At 48.2% G+C, this 18,139-nt stretch overlaps 2 protein-coding genes and 1 pseudogene across 2 annotated transcripts; all 3 read right to left on the reverse strand.

The window, feature by feature from the left end:
• Positions 1–10,027: 10,027 nt before the first annotated feature.
• LOC123423923 lies at positions 10,028–10,116 on the reverse strand (annotated as a pseudogene).
• Positions 10,117–11,087: 971 nt separating this feature from the next.
• LOC123450647 (eukaryotic translation initiation factor 3 subunit D-like) lies at positions 11,088–13,176 on the reverse strand. Its single transcript, XM_045127794.1, has one exon. It carries the CDS (start codon positions 13,069–13,071, stop codon positions 11,305–11,307), a length of 1,767 nt encoding a protein of 588 aa, XP_044983729.1. The 5' UTR covers positions 13,072–13,176; the 3' UTR covers positions 11,088–11,304.
• A 559-nt stretch (positions 13,177–13,735) lies between these two features.
• LOC123450668 lies at positions 13,736–16,851 on the reverse strand. The gene is made up of 7 exons (XM_045127809.1): positions 16,619–16,851; positions 15,296–15,444; positions 15,088–15,150; positions 14,906–14,953; positions 14,751–14,810; positions 14,178–14,235; positions 13,736–14,094 (listed from the first exon to the last, which is right to left on the reverse strand). The coding sequence occupies exons 2-7, from the start codon at positions 15,416–15,418 to the stop codon at positions 14,003–14,005; spliced, it is 444 nt and encodes a 147-aa protein (XP_044983744.1). The 5' UTR covers positions 15,419–15,444; positions 16,619–16,851; the 3' UTR covers positions 13,736–14,002.
• Between the last annotated feature and the right edge of the window lie 1,288 nt (positions 16,852–18,139).

Raw genomic sequence — 18,139 nt, forward strand, 5'->3', positions numbered from 1 at the left:
TATCGTAGATGGGAAATACTTCATAGATTTCCATGTATCAAAGATAGAAGGGAATAATATTATGCAGTTATGTCATGAGCGTGTAAAATTGCATGACTCTAACGTAAAGTTGGTAAGTTGCAATTCCAAAGTAAAGATAATGCAATGAGCTTGACTCTTTGGATAAAGGATTCTACCAAACCATTTTGATTCTAGAAATTAGGACAAATTGCTAAACTTCAATCCGAGGGCCATAGAGAAGGCACTCAAGGAGAATTATGCAATGTTATCCATTCGATTTGCTTGAAATCGGTGCCAGGATAATGAGCCAATGGTTTCGTGTGAATAAAGCGCACACTTAAGACCATCATGTAGATATGTCTTTTAAAACCATGGAATACCTGAATAGACTACTCAAATGGTTGGGAAGAGCCACTTACCTCGACTTAATGCATTCAAGGAGTCTGAGTGGTTCAACATAGACTTTAAAGTGTGCGGACCTTAAAATTAGCTTTCGTGTGTCACATGTAGTGCACACAAAATCCAAATATTGTTAGAATTTAGCATCATCATAAAGCAGTGGAATTGATGATAGTTTCAATTTCAACCCAATGTCTCAATGACCAAGGCAAATATGCCAAGTTTCTCATGTACACGACACTCTGGAAAACTATCTTGTACGCAACATGTGCTACGACTTGTGTTGTATGTGTAGTACAAACCAGATGATACATAGAGAATGTGTTTGCCATATGTGTTGCATATGGTAAAGAGAAGGTATTTCACTTTGTTGTCATCATAAGTTTCTCTATGAAAACTATTTTGACGGGTACCTCTATAGTTTAGTAGGGTACGAGTTAAACCTGGGAAGCAATAAAGCATCCCGACGCTACTCGAGTATCCACCGGGATAGTAAATATGACTCGAGTTGATCCAGCAAATACCTCATCACGTCTAACGATTTTAAAATATCTCCTTTCTATCAACGAGTGTGAAAACATTGGACATGCCTGCGTACAGAGTTTGTGGTGCATATGTCGACAAGGCACATACCATCTTTCATCAGATTGACTCTCGCAGAAATCTATATATAGACATGCAGATTCTCAATATGAAAATCACTGTCAAAAATACAAAGTGTTGATACAATGTATTGTGATATACAATATATGATGACAACAATATTTATATTGTTAATGCAACATCATAAATGGACATAAATAAATATTAACCACTCAAGAGATTGATAGACTATTCATAGTCTCCAAACATGACGGTTGAGGCATATTCAACCATCACGTTCTCTGTGCCCATAGTGTCCCATCATCACTCGTGATGTAGGGTTGAAGGTTGAAGTGAGCTTCAAACCTTTGCCCTTGAGGTTCATTGTGTCCCAGGAATTGCTGATACGGAATAATCAGATGCTGAGATATGAATCAATATAGTGTCTTATTATGTATAAGACAACATTTTTCTGTTAGCGATGTAATCCTGACTAGAGATGAATCATACGGTCTTCGATTTCACACATTGTCCCACGAGACACAAGAGTGGTCATGTTGTCCTTGGCCTAGGAAAGGCAGTGGTGACGACCATTGAGGACGAATGCCTCAAATTCTCTATCCATCGGTTACCAGAGATAATTAATTTATGGTTAGTAAATTAAAGATCGTCATGGTTGATGTTGTAATGAACTTAGCAAAATTAATGGGTATTTCAAGAAGTTATCTTGAAACCATTAATGTGGATCTCATATTGCTAAGTATGACACCTTGAAGATAATCTTTAAAATGGAGTCGATCTTGGAGCACTAGAGAGTATAATCTGATGAAATCAATAGATACCCACTCATAATGCCTTATGTCATGACTTAGAAAAATGTGTGGGAGAGCACTTCGTAAAGTAATCATAATGTGAAACAATAAAATGCAAGTTTTATCAGTAGTAATCGATAATCTGCGTACGCAATAGATCCATATGACTACCTTGTGATCCCAAGCATCAATTTAAAGAAATCTTTACCTATTAATAAAGCAATTAGTGCTTCTGTCATCCGTCATTAATATTACCCTTAAAGTTGACATAAATTACCCATTGTGCCACCCATAAATAAAGAAAACGCTTCGTTTTTCTTTTTTAAATTCGCCGTCCAGTGGCTTTGGTTCATCTAGCGCTCGGCCCCTTTATATACAAAAGATTGACAGTAGCCCGAGTGGCTTGAGCCTTCAACTCCCACCAAGGATACCCAAGTTTGACCCCCACCGCCACCCAGTTTTCTTTTTCTTTTCTCTACTTGATTTCAGGCTGGTGTAAGTTAGAGCTGCATTGTTGCAACTTCGGCTTAATTTTTTTAATGTTTCTATTTTTTGCATATTCAAATATATTTTTAAATATTCATATCTTTAAAACTCTAACTGTAAATTTCAAAAAGTTATATATGAAATAGCTTAAAATATGTAGACCTCAAATATAATATTATCTTTCATGATAATTATTTCTGAAATTGTCTTTACATCCTTAACTAATACCTTTTTATATGGGGCATTTTAAAAACTTTGGCCCAAGTATTTTTTTTAACGTTTCTATTTTTTGCAGTGTTTCGAGAAAATGTTAGTCAAATACAAATCTTCACAATTTTGAAAAAATGATCGATGTATTCAAAAAACATTTGGTAATTTGAAATAAAATGTCCATCAAATTCTTTAAAATGTTGACAAAAATTAAAGCGGATACGTAAATAACAAACAAAACAAATTGTCTCTTACGTACAGATTATATTAGAAGATTTGTAGATTTCGTTTTATACTTTTATTAAGTCCCTCACGCGCCGCGTAAGAAAAAAGTTTTCATGTTTTGTACGACGTTGTGCCTCAAAAAATTGACACAACTTTCTATGGGTTAGTTTTTGTAAGTTATATGAAGATGACTAAAGGTTTATTTCGCCTCCATAGACAACTATGTTTATTCTGATGTCATCGTTTTTATTGGTTATGAAGAACACCACTACGCTAGGTCAAAGCGACATATCATTCATTAATCTAGCTCACACATGGTTCATTAATGCAGTTTGCTCAGCTAAAATATATTTTGTTGTGGTTAAGAAAATGTTCGTGAATTGAGTTCACGATTTCAAATATGTTCATGATTTTCAAAAATTGTTCATGATTTTATGAACATGAAAGTGATAGTGTATCTGGATGATGCAGTAAAATATGGTCATTGCCATTAGAGAATAGGATTGTTTTCTCCCGTTGCAATGCACGGGCCGTTTTGCTAGTCACTTTATATTTTGTATGTGCATTTGCAAGAAATTGAAAATCTCAATTCATAATCAATACCTACATCAATTTTCTTCTCGAAACAGAATTGAGAACAACAAGGTAATGAAACACAGAGCAAGTATTGTAGCACAAGGGTTTACGCAGATACCCAACTATTCTCGAGAGGTGAAATCGGTTTCCGATAACTTATATCATTTGGGAGTACAAGAGCCGACCGCCTGAGGGGCAGGTCGACGCGATCGCAGTCGTGGGCTCTGCCACGCCGGGGCCGTGCCACGGCCACCGGTGGGATGCGAGTGCTACCTCGCTGCCCCGCCGCTGGTCGGAGGAAGGAGCGCCGCGTCAAGAGGCGCCACTTCCGTTAGCCATGTGCCCTCGACCGATGGAATGGGAAGCACCGACCGACTGTCTGATCGTTGTCCCGATCAACAACGACGAAGAAAAATATGCAGTACATCAGTTCATCCGCCGATGACGGGAGCCGATAAGGCTACATGTTGTCGCTGTTCAGGCAGACACCGCTAGGAGATGCGGTGTAGCATGACTGCCGCTACCGTGTACAGTCAGCGGACCTCACGTAGAGACGACTCAAAGGGGCGCCGGTGTTATCACTGAGGATCGAATGAAACTAAGTCCGATGAACTAATCGATCAGTGGACAGTGGTTTTTGTGTTGCCTGAACTGCAACTTTTCTGTCTGTCTATTCCATCATCTTATTCACAGTACAAAAAACAGGAGCTGAGCTCCACGATCCGTAACTCTCGTGCCATCCCACGAGTGGGTCGTGTGCCCGCTGGAATCGGTCCTGGTTTGTTAGGCAAAGACCAGGACAACTAACCCTATCGCTAATTAACTAACCTGGCCGAGAAATGAGGATCTGAACTGACTGCAGTCCAGCAGCGACAACAGCCTGAAACGCTACAGTAAAGTTCAGAGAAAGGAAACTAACTATCTAGCAGCAAGAGATGCACTAGGATTTATTCAACATTCACTCCCTAAACCTTGTGCATTCTTGTGATCTCCACCATGCCGATCTTCGTGCGCTGCTCCTGGAGCTTCCCACGACCGAGTGCCTTGGTGAGCAAGTCGGCCATCTGCTCTTTGGTCCTCAAAAATTCGATCTGCATCTTCCCGTTCTCCACACACTCTCTGATATAATGATACTTAATATCGATGTGCTTGCTTCGCTCATGGAAAACGGGGTTCTTGCACAATGACATTGCTGATTTGTTGTCCATGTTGAGCACCACCGGTTTCACTGCCTCCACCTTGATCTCACTGAGAAGGCGTGCTAGCCACACGCCCTGGCAAGCTGCTGTTGCTGCTGCAACATACTCAGCCTGGCAAGAAGAAAGGGTCACAATGCTCTGTTTCTTCGATTGCCAGCTCACCAGGTTGCTTCCATAGAAGTACATGAGCCCTGTGGTGCTTCTGCGCGTGTCCATACATCCACCATGATCACTGTCACTGTATCCTATCAGGGGAGCATCGACTGCGCCACGGGAGTAATGCACTCCCCAATTCAGAGTTCCTGCAATATAACGCAGGATGTGCTTCAGTGCAGCCAGATGTCCCTGGGTAGGTGCCTCCATGAACCTTGACACGAAGCCAACTGAGAAAGTGAGATCAGGCCTTGTGTGAATGAGATAGCGCAGCATACCTACTACACTTCTGAATTCTGTTGTATCAACTGGTTGCGCAGTGTTGTCTTTGCTTAACTTGAACCTCGGCGGCATAGGAACAGGGCAAGAGTTGCAACCTGTCATATCTGCCCTTTCAAGAATCTTGGCAGCATAACCAGCTTGGCAGAGATCAATTCCCCCACTGTGCTGGTAAACTTCTATCCCCACGTAGTAGTTCAGATGCCCAAGATCACTCATTTTGAACAGCTTCTGCATCTCACCCTTGAACCTTCTGATCTCTTCCTCATCTGATCCAGTGATGATCAGATCATCTACGTAGACCCCAACTACCAGCCGAGATCTAGCACTTCCTCTTGCATAAATCCCATGCTCAGAGGGACACCTTTTGAACTCTAACCCAATGAGACAGGTGTCTAACTTGGTGCTCCATGCCCGTGGGGCCTGTTTCAACCCGTACAGTGCCTTGTCGAGCTTCAGCACTTTGCTAGTTTGTCCAAAGATGATGAACCCTGGTGGTTGTGTCACATACACTTCTTCTCTGAGCTCACCGTTTAGGAATGCGGACTTTACATCCATATGATGCACTGTCCAACCTGCTCTGGCTGCCATGGCGAGAAGCAAGCGCACTGACTCCATCCTTGCCACAGGTGCAAACATTTCTTCGTAGTCGACACCATGCTTCTACACATATCCCTTTGCTACCAAACGAGCTTTGTGTTTTACTATCTCACCATCTGCATCTTTCTTCACCTTGTAAACCCATTTCAAACCGATCGGTCGATGCCCTCGAGGGAGGTCAACCAGGGCCCAAGTGTGGTTGGCCTCGATCGATGCCATCGCCAGCTACCAGCACTCGTGTTGTTGTGCTTCTTCAAACGAGCTTGGCTCTTCTCCTTGCAGCAGGCCCAGCTCGTAGTCTGGGTCCTCCTCGTTGTCGTCTACCTCTGGTGACTGGGGTGATGAAGAAAGTGTAGGTGACTTGACACTGTCATTGTATTTAGGGTTTGGAAGGAAGATATCGTCTTGTGCCCGAGTCCTCATCGCGTGTACTCGTGTGACGGGTACTGGCGAAGTGTGCTCCCTTCCCGGGCTTGGAGGAGCGCTAGGTGCAGCGGCAGGTGGTGATGTAGAGCCGTCGCGGCCTGCACTCCCTGCTCCTGGCGTCATGGATGTGGTGGGCGAAAGCGATCGCCCCGGGGCCGTGCTGGGCGAGGCTGATGTCGTCGTCACGGGGAGGCAACCGGAGAGGGTCGACAAAGGGTCTATCGAGAAGCTCACAGCTTGCACCGCCGGCTGGGTCTGCTCCCAGTCCCACGCCCTCTCTTCCTCGAACACGACATCCCGGGACACGACGATCTTCTCTGCATCTGGATCATACAAACGTAGGCTTTGCTCCCGCTCTCATAGCCGAAGAACACCAAGCGCTTGCTGCGGTCTTCTAGCTTGCTCAGATGAGGCCGTGTGCTCTTTGCGTGCGCGACACACCCGAACACACGGAGGATGTCGACGTTCGGCTTCCTCCCGTGCCATGCCTCGAACGAGGTCTTCCCCTGCACGCTCCTAGTGTATGCGCGATTCAGCACAAACACAGCTGTGGTCACTGCTTCTCCCCAGAACCGGGCAGGAACGCTCATGGCCTTCATCATGCATCTCGCTGCTCCTACCACTGTCTGATTCCGTCGCTCCACTACGCCATTTTGCTCTGGCGTGTAGGGAGAGGTGAGGTGTCGTTCGACCCCAAGATCAGCAAGGTAGCCCGTGAGGTCATTCGATGTGAATTCCCCTCCCCGATCTGTCTGAAGCGTCTTGATCTTGCGTCCTGTCTCGCGCTCCACCTTTGCCTGGAATCTGCGGATACACTCCGCAGCTTCGTCTTTGCCGTGCAGTAGGGATAGCCACATGTATCTGCTGTAATCATCCACCAGGAGGACGAAATACCTTCTTCCACTCGGCGTCGCCGGTGAGATCGGTCCGCACAGATGTCCGTGGATCAGCTCCAACGGTTCTGACGCGCGAAACCTTGCCTGCTTCGGGAAGGGAAATCGACGCTGCTTTCCGACAAGGCAGGCGTCACAGACCTGCTCATGGTGCTCGATCAGTGGCAGCCCGTGCACCATGTTCTGACGCGCCAGACGTGCAAGCCCATCGAAGTGCTGGTGGCCATAGCGAGCGTGCCAACGCCATGCATCCTCAGTGACGTGCGCCGTCAGACACACAGGCCTGACCAGGTGGAGATGGAGGACGTAGAGCCTGTTGCGCGCACGAGGCACCTTGGCGAGGATGCGTTGCTGATGATCCCGAACAGTCATGAAACCGTCCTGGACAAGTGTCGGGCACCCGATCTCGTCCAGTTGGCCGATGGAGATGATGTTGGTCTTCAGCCGGGGAATCCAATACACCTGCGTCAGGGCCCTGTGATCTTCTCCGCCGACGGTGAACAGAACAGTTCCGCGGCCGTGGATCTCCACGAGGGAGCCGTGACCGAATTTCACGGTGCCAGCCACTCCCCTGTCCAGCTCGGCGAAGGAGGCCTCGTCGCCCATCATATGGTTGGACGCGCCAGTATCCAGGTACCAGGCCAAGTCGACGTCGTCAGAGGAGCGTCGGAGGACCGCGGCAACTCGCTCTTCGTTGAGGAAGACGTGCTCGCCCGTGCCCGCGGCCGACAGCGATACCTCCTGTATCATGAACATGGTGGGGTCTCCGTCGGTCTCATCGGGTGCGGCCTGCACGAGATTGGCCTCTTCCCGCTTCCCCTGGTCGTTGCGCTCGCGCTTCGCCTTGCGGCACTCGCGCGCCCAGTGGCCTTCGTAGCCACAATAGTTGCACTTCCCTTTGCGATGCGGTGGGTTCCCGCCGCCGTCAGTCTTGCCTGCGCCATCCTTGCTCTCCGGATGGCCTTGTGGCTTCTTCCCTTTGCCTCCGGATGTGCCGCTGCCGCCGTGGTGATTTGCGTCGCGGGCTCGCCACTCCTCCGCGGTGAGGAGCAGCCGCCCACTTGCATCTTGTTCCGGCGCGCCACGCCCTTCTGACGCCGCAAGGCGCCCGCTCAGCTCGTCGATGGAGAGGTCCTTGAGGTCCAGTAGCGTCTCTATGGAGCACGCCATCTGGGAGTACCTCGGTGGCACGACGCGCAGAATCTTCTGCACGCCGTCGAGCTCGGAGGTGGTGTCCCCAAGGGATTGCAGCTCTGTGACTACGCTCGAAACACGGAGAGAGAAGTCCTCGACGTTCTCTCCTGCTTTGAACGCGAGCACGTCGAAGCCCTTCCGAAGCCTCTGCCGGCGCGCTTCTCGGACGCGATCCACGCCGACGCGAAGTGTCTTGATGGTGTCCCAGGCCACCTTGGCGTCATCCTTGGCGGCCAGGATCTGGACCATCTCAGGTGGCACCGAGCTCAGGATGGCCCCTAGGGCCTGTCTCTCCTGTCGCTCCGGAGCGTCGCCGGTCTCGATCGCCTCCCAGAGGCCTGCACCTTGCATCTTGACGCGCATCAGGATGGCCCACTCGGTGTAGTTCGTCTTCGTGAGGAGAGGCCACGAGACGGCACCCCCGCCGCCGGTCTCCCTTACGATGGTTTCCCGAACCACCACTTCACCGCCGCCAGTTCTCCGAGTCCTGCTCCGCCCGCGGCTCGGCGAGCGCACACGACGTCCCCGCCTGCAGGCGACCTCGATCTGGCGACCGCCGCCGGTGGTTGCGTCCCGACCATCGTGATTTCAAGAGGCTCTGATGCCAATTGTTATCACTGAGGATCGAATGAAACTAAGTCCGATGAACTAATCGATCAGTGGACAGTGGTTTTTGTGTTGCCTGAACTGCCACTTTTCTGTCTGTCTATTCCATCATCTTATTCAGAGTACAAAAAACAGGAGCTGAGCTCCACGATCCGTAACTCTCGTGCCATCCCACGAGTGGGTCGTGTGCCCGCTGGAATCGGTCCTGGTTTGTTAGACAAAGACCAGGACAACTAACCCTATCGCTAATTAACTAACCTGGCCGAAAAATGAGGATCTAAACTGACTGCAGTCCAGCAGCGACAACAGCCTGAAACGCTACAGTAAAGTTCAGAGAAAGGAAACTAACTATCTAGCAGCAAGAGATGCACTAGGATTTATTCAACAGCCGGCGCATGAGCGGCAGAGATAGCCGCTACGGGGCCTTCAGTCCATGCGGTAGCAGGGGCCGAGTCAAGAGCCGAGAGCGGCCGGACCAGCACCACCGCTCGGCAGATCCGATCAAGAAGACAACCAAAGTTAGCATCTGATGATTAATATCCTATACGAATGGATGTTGTTAATATCCTATACGAATGGATGTTGCCGCCGCCAACATCACCGTTACTTAATGGCGTTGCGTTACCGCACCAGAAGAAGAGGTGTTGTGGCCGAGCGTCTCCACGGCCACGCGATGTTTCCCAATTGCTTAGGACGGATTTTATGTGCTGATAACGTATTCAAAGTAAAACGAAAGACCATAGAAAAGATGTGAAGTGAATCGTTGTCTTTTATTGATGATTGAGTATAAATACATATAGCTCCAAGGGGATGCATCCACCAGATGCAAACAGTCGCAGCCCTCACGCATGGTGGTTAGGGATAATAAAGATTTTCTTAATTAACACATGTGTCAATTAAATCTCAACAGAAGCAAGGGCAAAGGCTGAAAAAGAAACGTTTTCTTTTGCAACTTCCGGTTTGGCTTGGGTCGTAGTTCATTTTCTAGAACTGATTCTGCAAGCTATGTAAGAATCTGATATGTTTGTTTGAGATTCTGAATTTAGAAGGTCTAGAATCTGAGAATCAGCTAGCTGGAGCCCAAACAAAGCCCACTCTCACTGATGCTCTTCTTTTCTCAGGGGTTAGAAGAGACCGCCTGGCAGCGTGCAGATCGGGGACTAGCCAGCGCGTACAATTCATGGACAGACGGCGGCACGCATGCTAAGGAGACAGGGCGCGGTCCGCGGCGCGCATGTTTAGGACGGCTCCGAACAGAGCAATGGTATCTTTACCCTGGACGAACCAAACAGAACAATGTTAACGTTGCCTTTACCATTCCTGTAGCCAAACAGATTAAGAAACGAGCAAGATCACTGGCCTCATAGAGAAGATTAGATCGTTCCCTGGACTCAGGTCGTAATATAACAGAATGGTCGGCAGGGAAAGAAGATGCCAGTTACGACGAACGGGATCAAACATCATTTCTCACCGTGCTCAAACCCGATGCAAAATTGCCCAAGAAGAATGAACAAATGACAGGTTGACAAACAAGCACACAGAATTGCAGCATGCTCCAGACAAAATCCTGCAGTTCCTAGTGAAAGCAAGCATGCTTTGTACACTGGAATGAGGTAGTCTCAACTACAACAAACCACAATGTCCAGAACTTGAGAAATGCATAATTGACAATATGGAATGACTGATTCCCTCCTCTTGCAGAATTCACACACAAAAAAAATGGTGATAAGAGATGTAGGAAAGATGGTAAGTTGGTTGCCCATTAGCAATGGGTAGGCCGACCAGATTTCCTTCACTGGTACTTTGACTACAGCCGAATCTGGCAAGCAAGAGGATTGTACAAAGAACACAGGACTTGGTACAATGCAGCCCTGATGCTCATGCTTTAATAGATGAACAAATGGCTCTGGAGTGCAATGGTGAGCGATCAGACAATGCTTTCTAGGCAAATGCATCTCCATCAAATATTAACTAGCACAAACCATGCTAGTCCTGCACGCAGAGCTCAAAAGACGCAGAAATCTTAAGGCGGAGAATAAGCTTCCAGGCATCACATAGTTTCCTAAATTTTCATCAAAAGAAAAGCATGCAGATACCAAAGGCATAAAAATAACAATGAGATGCATTTGAAATGAGAGGAAAATGATTGTTGGCGAAAGAGATTATCAAGCTCAACCCAATTGCCCACTTTCCAATTGTTGTTCTAAGTGGATACTGGGTATACAGGTTTAAAAGCGCTCTCAACCCATATACAATTGCAACAAAGACAGAACAAACAGCAACAAGCCTAGCCATTGCGGCACAGCATGGAAATTGCAAGACAACTCAGGGTACTCTCAAGTTACTAAGTGCCACAAGGTTTTCATGATGCATTTGGCGGCAAGGCTTAAAAAACAGATGTGCATACACAATGGACAAAACATACACAGCAGATCAACCACATAGAATAAATATTCAACTACCAGCATAGTCATTAATCCAAAGCAGTGCGTGCTAAGCTTAGCACATCCAAGCACAAAATTTAAGAGTAACAAGTTTTCTCATGGACCAAAATAAGACCACTGTATCAAGACAAGGCAGATCAACTCTTTAATCCACAAAAACAGATCATAAAACAGAAAAGACACATTATCTAGATAAAAGCAAGATGACCCATTATACCCTTCAAGCAGCGGCAGCATCTGCAGTCTTCTCACCGTCACCACCCTGGGTAGTTGCTTTATTAGCCTCTGCCTCAGCAGCAGCATCCATCTCCTGTGCAGTAGCATCGACATCATCTGTAGCCGGGCGAACCTGCTCCTCCTCTGGAAGTGGCTCTTCAACATAATCGTTCTCAAACGCATCATTAGGAACCTGATAGATCCTCATCTGTGGCTTGGCAGGATCTTTCACAAGCACATACTTGCCCTCTTCAAACTTCATGCATATGTCCACAATCGACTTGACAATTCCCCACATGTTTGCAGTGTTGAGGTTGATCTGGGTAGCAAAATCTCTTGGCTTGTAGCCCATGACAGTGAGTATGGAGTGGTTGAAGTGGTCGCGGGGGTGCACACGAGACACATAACCCAACTTCATCATGTCCGCGCCAGATAGTAAAGCCTGGGCAGTCCAGCGAGCGAGCTTGTTGGCATTGTTCTTGAGCTCTGTAGCAAGCACGGCACCGCGCTGGGACTCGAGCTTCTGCTTCCAGTCAACACCAGTAATCTTAGGATCAAACTCATTAAGTGCATTAAGAGTGAGGAACTGGCGAGCACCACTCGGATCAACACCAGCAGCATGCACTTCACAGCGAGCAATGATGCTAATATCATCATCCAGCTTCCAGCGGCGATAACGGTAGCAAACAGGCGCCGCCTCCTCATTCTCAGAGGCAAACGGGTTAGGCTCATCAAAGGTAACCTTCTCGCCATCACGTACCAGCACCTGCTGCGAGAAGTTCTGGTTGATGTAGGTGGCCTCAACAGCAAGAGCCGGCGCCGAGTTGATGTCATCCTTGTTCTCAGGGAGCTGCTCCTGCGCAGTCTCGTTGACAGTGAGCAGATCGAGCTGAGAGCCCTCGCGCTTGTCGAAGAAGAGCTTGTTGCCGACCCGCTGCACGACAATGTCCCAGGAGAGGATGCTGCGGGGCGTGCACATGAGGGCGGCGAGGATGGCGTCGGTGGCGAAGACGGTGGCCTTGTCCTCCTCGGCGAGGCGGCGGATGATGGGGTCGTCGGTGGTGGTGATCTTGAAGAACTGGCGGTTCTTGAAGCGCTCGAGGCGGCGGGCCGTCTTGGGGTTGACGCGGTCGTAGGCGCGGTCGTACGAGTCGACGGCGCCGCAGACGAGGAGGTCCTCGGGCTGGTCGTTGACGGCGAAGGAGAGCTTGGTGAAGTTGGCGAAGGGGATCTGCTCGAGGATGGTCCAGTCGGGCTGGATGTCGACCGAGGGCTTGGCCGAGGACTGCTGGTTGCCGCGGAAGCCCTGGTGGTGGTGGGAGCGGTGGTTCTGGTAGTGGCGCTCGCGGCGGGCGCGCTCCTTCTCGGCCTCGCGGCGCTTGGCCTCGACCTCCTCGTCGCGGCGCTGGGGCAGCTGGGGGCGCTGGTTGAAGCGCCACTTGGGGCCGAAGCGCGGGTGCTTGGGCGGCGGCTTGGCGTCCACGAGGCTGAAGGACGAGTCCTCGGCGGCGGCGGCGAGCGAGTCGTCGGCGGACGAGAAGTCGAAGACCGAGTCGCGGGACGCGGCGGCCGCGTGGTGGCCGTGCGCGCCAGGGTGGCCCGGGTTGCGCGTCCAGTCGGCGATGCGGCCCAGCTTGTCGGAGCGGGAGAAGGGCGCGAAGGGGATGGAGGCCGTGGCGACGGCCCCGCCCAGGAGCGGCGCCGCGCCCGGCGCGTCGGGAGGGCCCCAGCCATCGGGGTTGAAGGGGACGACGCCCACGTCGAAGCCCATGATCGCGGCGGCAGCGGCGCGTGTGGATCCGGAGGGAGGTGGCGGCGCGAGGGGCTGGGTGGGTTAGGGTTGCGTGGGACGCGATGGAGGAGGACGGGACGATGGGGCTTTAGGGATTGTGTAAGCGAATATTTATTTTCTAAGGGGCCTCTACCGGGCCTATGGCCTGAGCGTGTGCTCCGTGGACTCACGTGTCAGCGTCCGATCCCGGCCCGTTAAGAACCTATCAGATCTCTGTTATATAGGAGTACTGTATAAGAATTAAGAAAGAAATCAGATCTCTCAACGTTGGGCTATGATCTTTAAAAAAACATATTTGAAGTGATTGGCAGTGCTTGGATTTCCTATAAGTTCAGAAGAAACGTTCTCCAGTTAATATCGTATACGCTAGTTCAGAACATTTTTTGAAATCATGTCATCAACACATTTGGAATTCAGCAATTTCAAACGAAGCCGCTAGGGTTCCAAGGCACCATAGACTAACACACCAAACCGGACTACAGGACTCCATGAAACCACGCAGAATTCAAACAGACAATCTTACATAGAGGAGAAAACATCACAGGTTTCAGACAGCAGGGAGCAGACGGTTCAGCACGGTACCATCAGCGCTGCACCGCACTGCAGGAAGGAGAAACTAGCACAGCACAGCACAGCACCAGCATAAATTTCAGGCTCTCACGCTTTTATTCTGTCCGACTCTGGACAACACTCGGTGCGACACCATAATGTTCCCGGTCCCATATACCGAATTCGTTACAGGCATCGACAGCCATGGAATGGCATAGCACGGTGGATAACGGCATGTCTGCGACACTTCAGTTCAAAATTCAGCAGGCGTTACACGACGTCCGGAATACTTATTGCTAGAGCAATGAGGCGGCATGGGCATAGCAAATGGCAGAGTTCCGTTCAAAAAAGGACATGGGAGCTACTCGGTGGATTCCTTGTTCTCGGCTGCCTTGGCCTCCTCGGTGGACTCCTGGTTCGGGGTCGTAGCCTCCGTGGGCGAGTTGGCGCCCTCTGGAATGGCAAAGCGATGCTTGTGAGGATGGCAAGATAAATGTTCAGGATTGCTTGCTTGGTATCTTGTAATATTAAATTACCTTCGCTGTCAGTAGATGCATGAAGGAATCGGCGTGAACGGGCTTGCTGCTGGGTAGGCTGCAAGAAGATCCGAGAAAGATGTAAGCGACCAAGTAAATTCAGTGTAGCATGCAAGTTAATTTCATAATTATTACCAGTCAGCTCCACAAGCAAAGACTTGCTAACAAGAATGAGGTGACAAAACGTGCAATTGACACTGAATCCAGTTTAAATACTGGGCCAAAAAACTGGATATGTGATCTATTGGATTGCTAGAAAGACCCCCAAATGCGCAAATGGAACAAATATCAGCTGGTGCCAAACAGAGAAAATATCAACAGTAGTAGTGTCGTACGTTTGATAGCAAAATCAGCTCCACGAGCAAAGAATTACTAACAGAACTATGGGGGGCCGGTACCTTAAACTGAGTTCAGTTTAAATACTAGGCCAAAAGATGGATATGTGATCTATTGGGTTATTAGAAAGACCATCAATGAAACAGCTAGCAGCTGATGCTAAACAGATAGAGTATCAACAGTGGTATAATACAAGGTAAGCACATTCTTGCAAACAATGACTGTCAGTTTTAGCACCTGTAATTTCGGTCGAAGTGCTTCAAGCGGCCCTTTAGGCTTTTGAGGATGTCCTCCTTGCTGCAGGAAACCAAACGATCAGGTGAGCAAGATCGCATAGGAGTTGCACTGCTTCCTCAAAATCCATTTAGCTTTCGAAAAGAACAGTACAATACCTTTCCCAGAGCCCAATCAGCAGAATCAAAGTAAGCTCGCTCATGGTCCTGATAGACATTTTAACACAGATGAAACTAATGGACATGGAGCTAAAATTGATCTAACTTCCCTGACTGCTCTATACATAGACGACATAATAAAATGACTAATATATTTAAGGCTTTCTTGTTGTTGTTCATACCTTGGATATGAGTGGTGACTTTTTGGGCAGTACTCCTCCATACTTTTTCTTGATCACTGCTTCCTGCAAATATTCGGTCAAGTCGGATTGTGCTTGTGAAATATATTTTTGACAATTTTATAGTAGAACGTAAATTCGTAAAATCGTACAGATGGAAACATGCAAGCACGCAAGGTTAAGCATTACACTTGTTAACAAAAGAAGATACCTCTTGCTGTGCTGATGGCATCTCATTTCCTTTATTCTGGTTGGCAGTTTCCACTTTCACATCAGAAACATCTCCTTCAGGCCTCACCTGGCCAGTCGTATCATCAGATGGCTTCTCCGACATACTGTAAGAACGGACGCTCAAACAAGCTACAACGAGATAGATTTCTTATCAGATAAATTCATCTCAATGCCATCAAAATTAGTAGCCATAAAACACACCAGGGCATATACAAACTAGGAATGAATCTGAAGCATATTCTGGGAAATATATTGACATTTCAACCATAATAGTGTAGCAGTACAAAGAACATGTTTACATAAATAAGTACTGGGAAGTCAATGTAATAAGACATGCACAAAATTTACTTTGAAAAAATGGAGAGGTAAATAAAACTGTGTAAAACATCCCGGGGTATCTTCATTTTGGAAAAGGGAACCAGACAGCAACTAAAACTGGTCCAGTTCTTTAACAGGTCTTGCACAAGTGTTTCTTCTAAGTCATAACGTCGAACCTAACACCGGCATGCCATCTTGAACAGGGTGACAAGCAATAACTGCAAAAGTGGCAAAGTTCTGAACAAGGCTATTGTCCTTGACAGGACTGGATGAAGGCAGTCAGCCTGAGCCCAACAAATGCACATAAGTATGCCCCAGGACTTCAACAGAAGTACCCAAAGCCAATAAGTAAGAAAGTACAGCATCGGCCGATTTAACCTCTCTATGGCAAATTAACAGTTCAAGAGTGCTAAATGATGTAACTGCAAAAGTAGCAACGTTCTGGACAAGGCTATTGTCCTTCACAGGACTGGATGAAGGCAGTCAACCTGCACTTGATAAATGTTTGGAGCCAACAAGCAACAAAGTACATCACCAATGATTTAACCTCGCTATGCATGGCAAATCAACAACCAAGAGCGCTAGACGATACCATGACAAGATCTGCAATCGTTTGCGTCTGATGCATGACCTGCCACACAATCCAAGTGCAGAAAACAGCGGTACCGCGCACACGACGAGTCGAGCTATGTACGACCTATGAGCTACTCTATCGGCGGCACGGGCAAGGCCTTCTAGCACAGACGTGATGAATCAAGCTCTGGGGCGTAGCGTGGTAACTCTGCCGAGATACCGCCGGTCGAGGGAATTTATGGTGCCCCAAAATTCCGCCCGCCCGTTCCTGGCGAGGCGCTGGAAGAAGGCAAGGCACGCGGCCGGAGCTACCGCCGCTCGTCTGAGTGAGGTCTACCGGGGGCAGATCTAGGCGGCGCGCCCGAGATTCGCGGGCGGCGGCGAGGGCCTAGCTAATCGCTGCAGCTCGTACCTCGGGATCGGACAGGGTGGGCGGGCGCGATGCCGCGACGACGCAGGACGCGGACGCGCGTGAGATGCGGGGGAGGGAACGAGGGTCCGGAGCGCGAGGCCGCCGGGGGCGAGGCCGGGCTAGGGCACGGCGGTGGCGAGGCGGTGGTAGGTCGCCAGGGGAGGGGAGGGCGACGAGGAGGAATCGGCGAAGAAATGCGAGGGACGGTGGAGAGAGGAGGGGGGGAGCCGCGGTCTATGAGTGGTAAAACTGAATCTGATTCCACCTTTTTTTTTGGCCACGAATGGAATGGAATGGAAAAGATGAAATTGTTCGAGGGACCATCCTGCATTTTTATTTTCCCTCCTTCAGAAAAACTCCTTTCCTACTGTAAACAAAAAGTCCTTTTTCTTTTTGGATTTCGGTCGCTTTTGAACCCGATGAAGCGCAAGACGATGATCCATTTTTTGTTTTTGTCCGAATCGATGCAAAAGTCGTCAGTTTGTATTTAGGAATGGAGGGGTAGATTTTCTTTTTTCGAATTTGTAGATTTCAACTTTAAATGATGACTTCTTAATGCCGGTATAAATCTTACAGGGGTGGTTTATGGAGTTTAAAATTGGTTCTAGCTACCTTGTGGGCGACGACGCGACCGTCATAGGTTCTCCATAGCCCCCTCGCCGTCGGTGGACATGGAGCTCGGAGCCCTGCTCTCCTGTGGTGCCCCCCCCCCCCCTTCCCTCTCCCCAAGAGGCTCGTCGTCATCCTCGGACTCCCCTGCGTGCTGCCGGTAAGTGGATTGGGCGGACATCGCCAAGGCAACGACTGTGATTGTGGTCGTTGGTATCCCCCTCTTGATGTTCTTTTTTTCCAGGGCTTGTTGAGTTGTCCCTTCAGCAAAACCGTTACTTGTACTCTCTATGTGTGCCCATTATGAGCATGGTATTTTCGTTTCTGTATTCTTGTGGCAATGATGGTTTGTTTTATATATAAAGCGGTCAAAAGCCTTTTTCTGTCAATGAAGACATTTATCAAACTACATCATATCTTTGTTTCTGCACCTTTTCATCGAACTACGGCTCATATCATAGAGCATAAAATACACGGATTCAAGATTTCGACAATAAGGTGCGGAAATGGAATTTCAAGTAGCGTTCACCATCAATCATCAGCGGTCCAAGATGGTTTACCAGAGTAATCGAATAGCTCCTCACAAAGAAAAAAAAAGAGTGATAGAATAACTCATCTTCAATTGATCACTCAAAAAGTAAAACTCATATTTCATTGACAATTTATTCTTTTATATTAAAGAAAAGGAACTACACACGTATGAGGACATCTGTAGTAAAAAAAAAACTCTTCTTTTTGGTTTGCAAAGGCATACACAATTTTGTCTCAGGTCAAACGCTTTAAAGTTTGACCAAAATTATCGCCACCAAATCATATTATCAAATACATCATGAAATGTATATTTATAAATGTTAAATATATTTTTTCCATGGACTTGGTGAAACCATGAAAGTTTTCACTTCAGACAAAATG

This window comes from Hordeum vulgare, chromosome 1H (genome assembly GCF_904849725.1).
Source record: "Hordeum vulgare subsp. vulgare chromosome 1H, MorexV3_pseudomolecules_assembly, whole genome shotgun sequence".
Lineage (NCBI taxonomy): Eukaryota > Viridiplantae > Streptophyta > Magnoliopsida > Poales > Poaceae > Hordeum > Hordeum vulgare.

What these genes read in the sequence shown, in the direction of transcription:
- LOC123450668 (XM_045127809.1), bottom strand. Translation starts at nt 15,418, where the DNA reads ATGTCGGAGAAGCCATCTGATGATACGACTGGCCAGGTGAGGCCTGAA. An exon ending in TGCCATCAGCACAGCAAGAG is followed by an intron (nt 15,151 to 15,295) that starts GTATCTTCTTTT and finishes GAATATTTGCAG; the next exon opens with GAAGCAGTGATCAAGAAAAA. An exon ending in CTGATTGGGCTCTGGGAAAG is followed by an intron (nt 14,811 to 14,905) that starts GTATTGTACTGT and finishes GGTTTCCTGCAG; the next exon opens with CAAGGAGGACATCCTCAAAA.
- LOC123450647 (XM_045127794.1), bottom strand. Translation starts at nt 13,071, where the DNA reads ATGGGCTTCGACGTGGGCGTCGTCCCCTTCAACCCCGATGGCTGGGGC.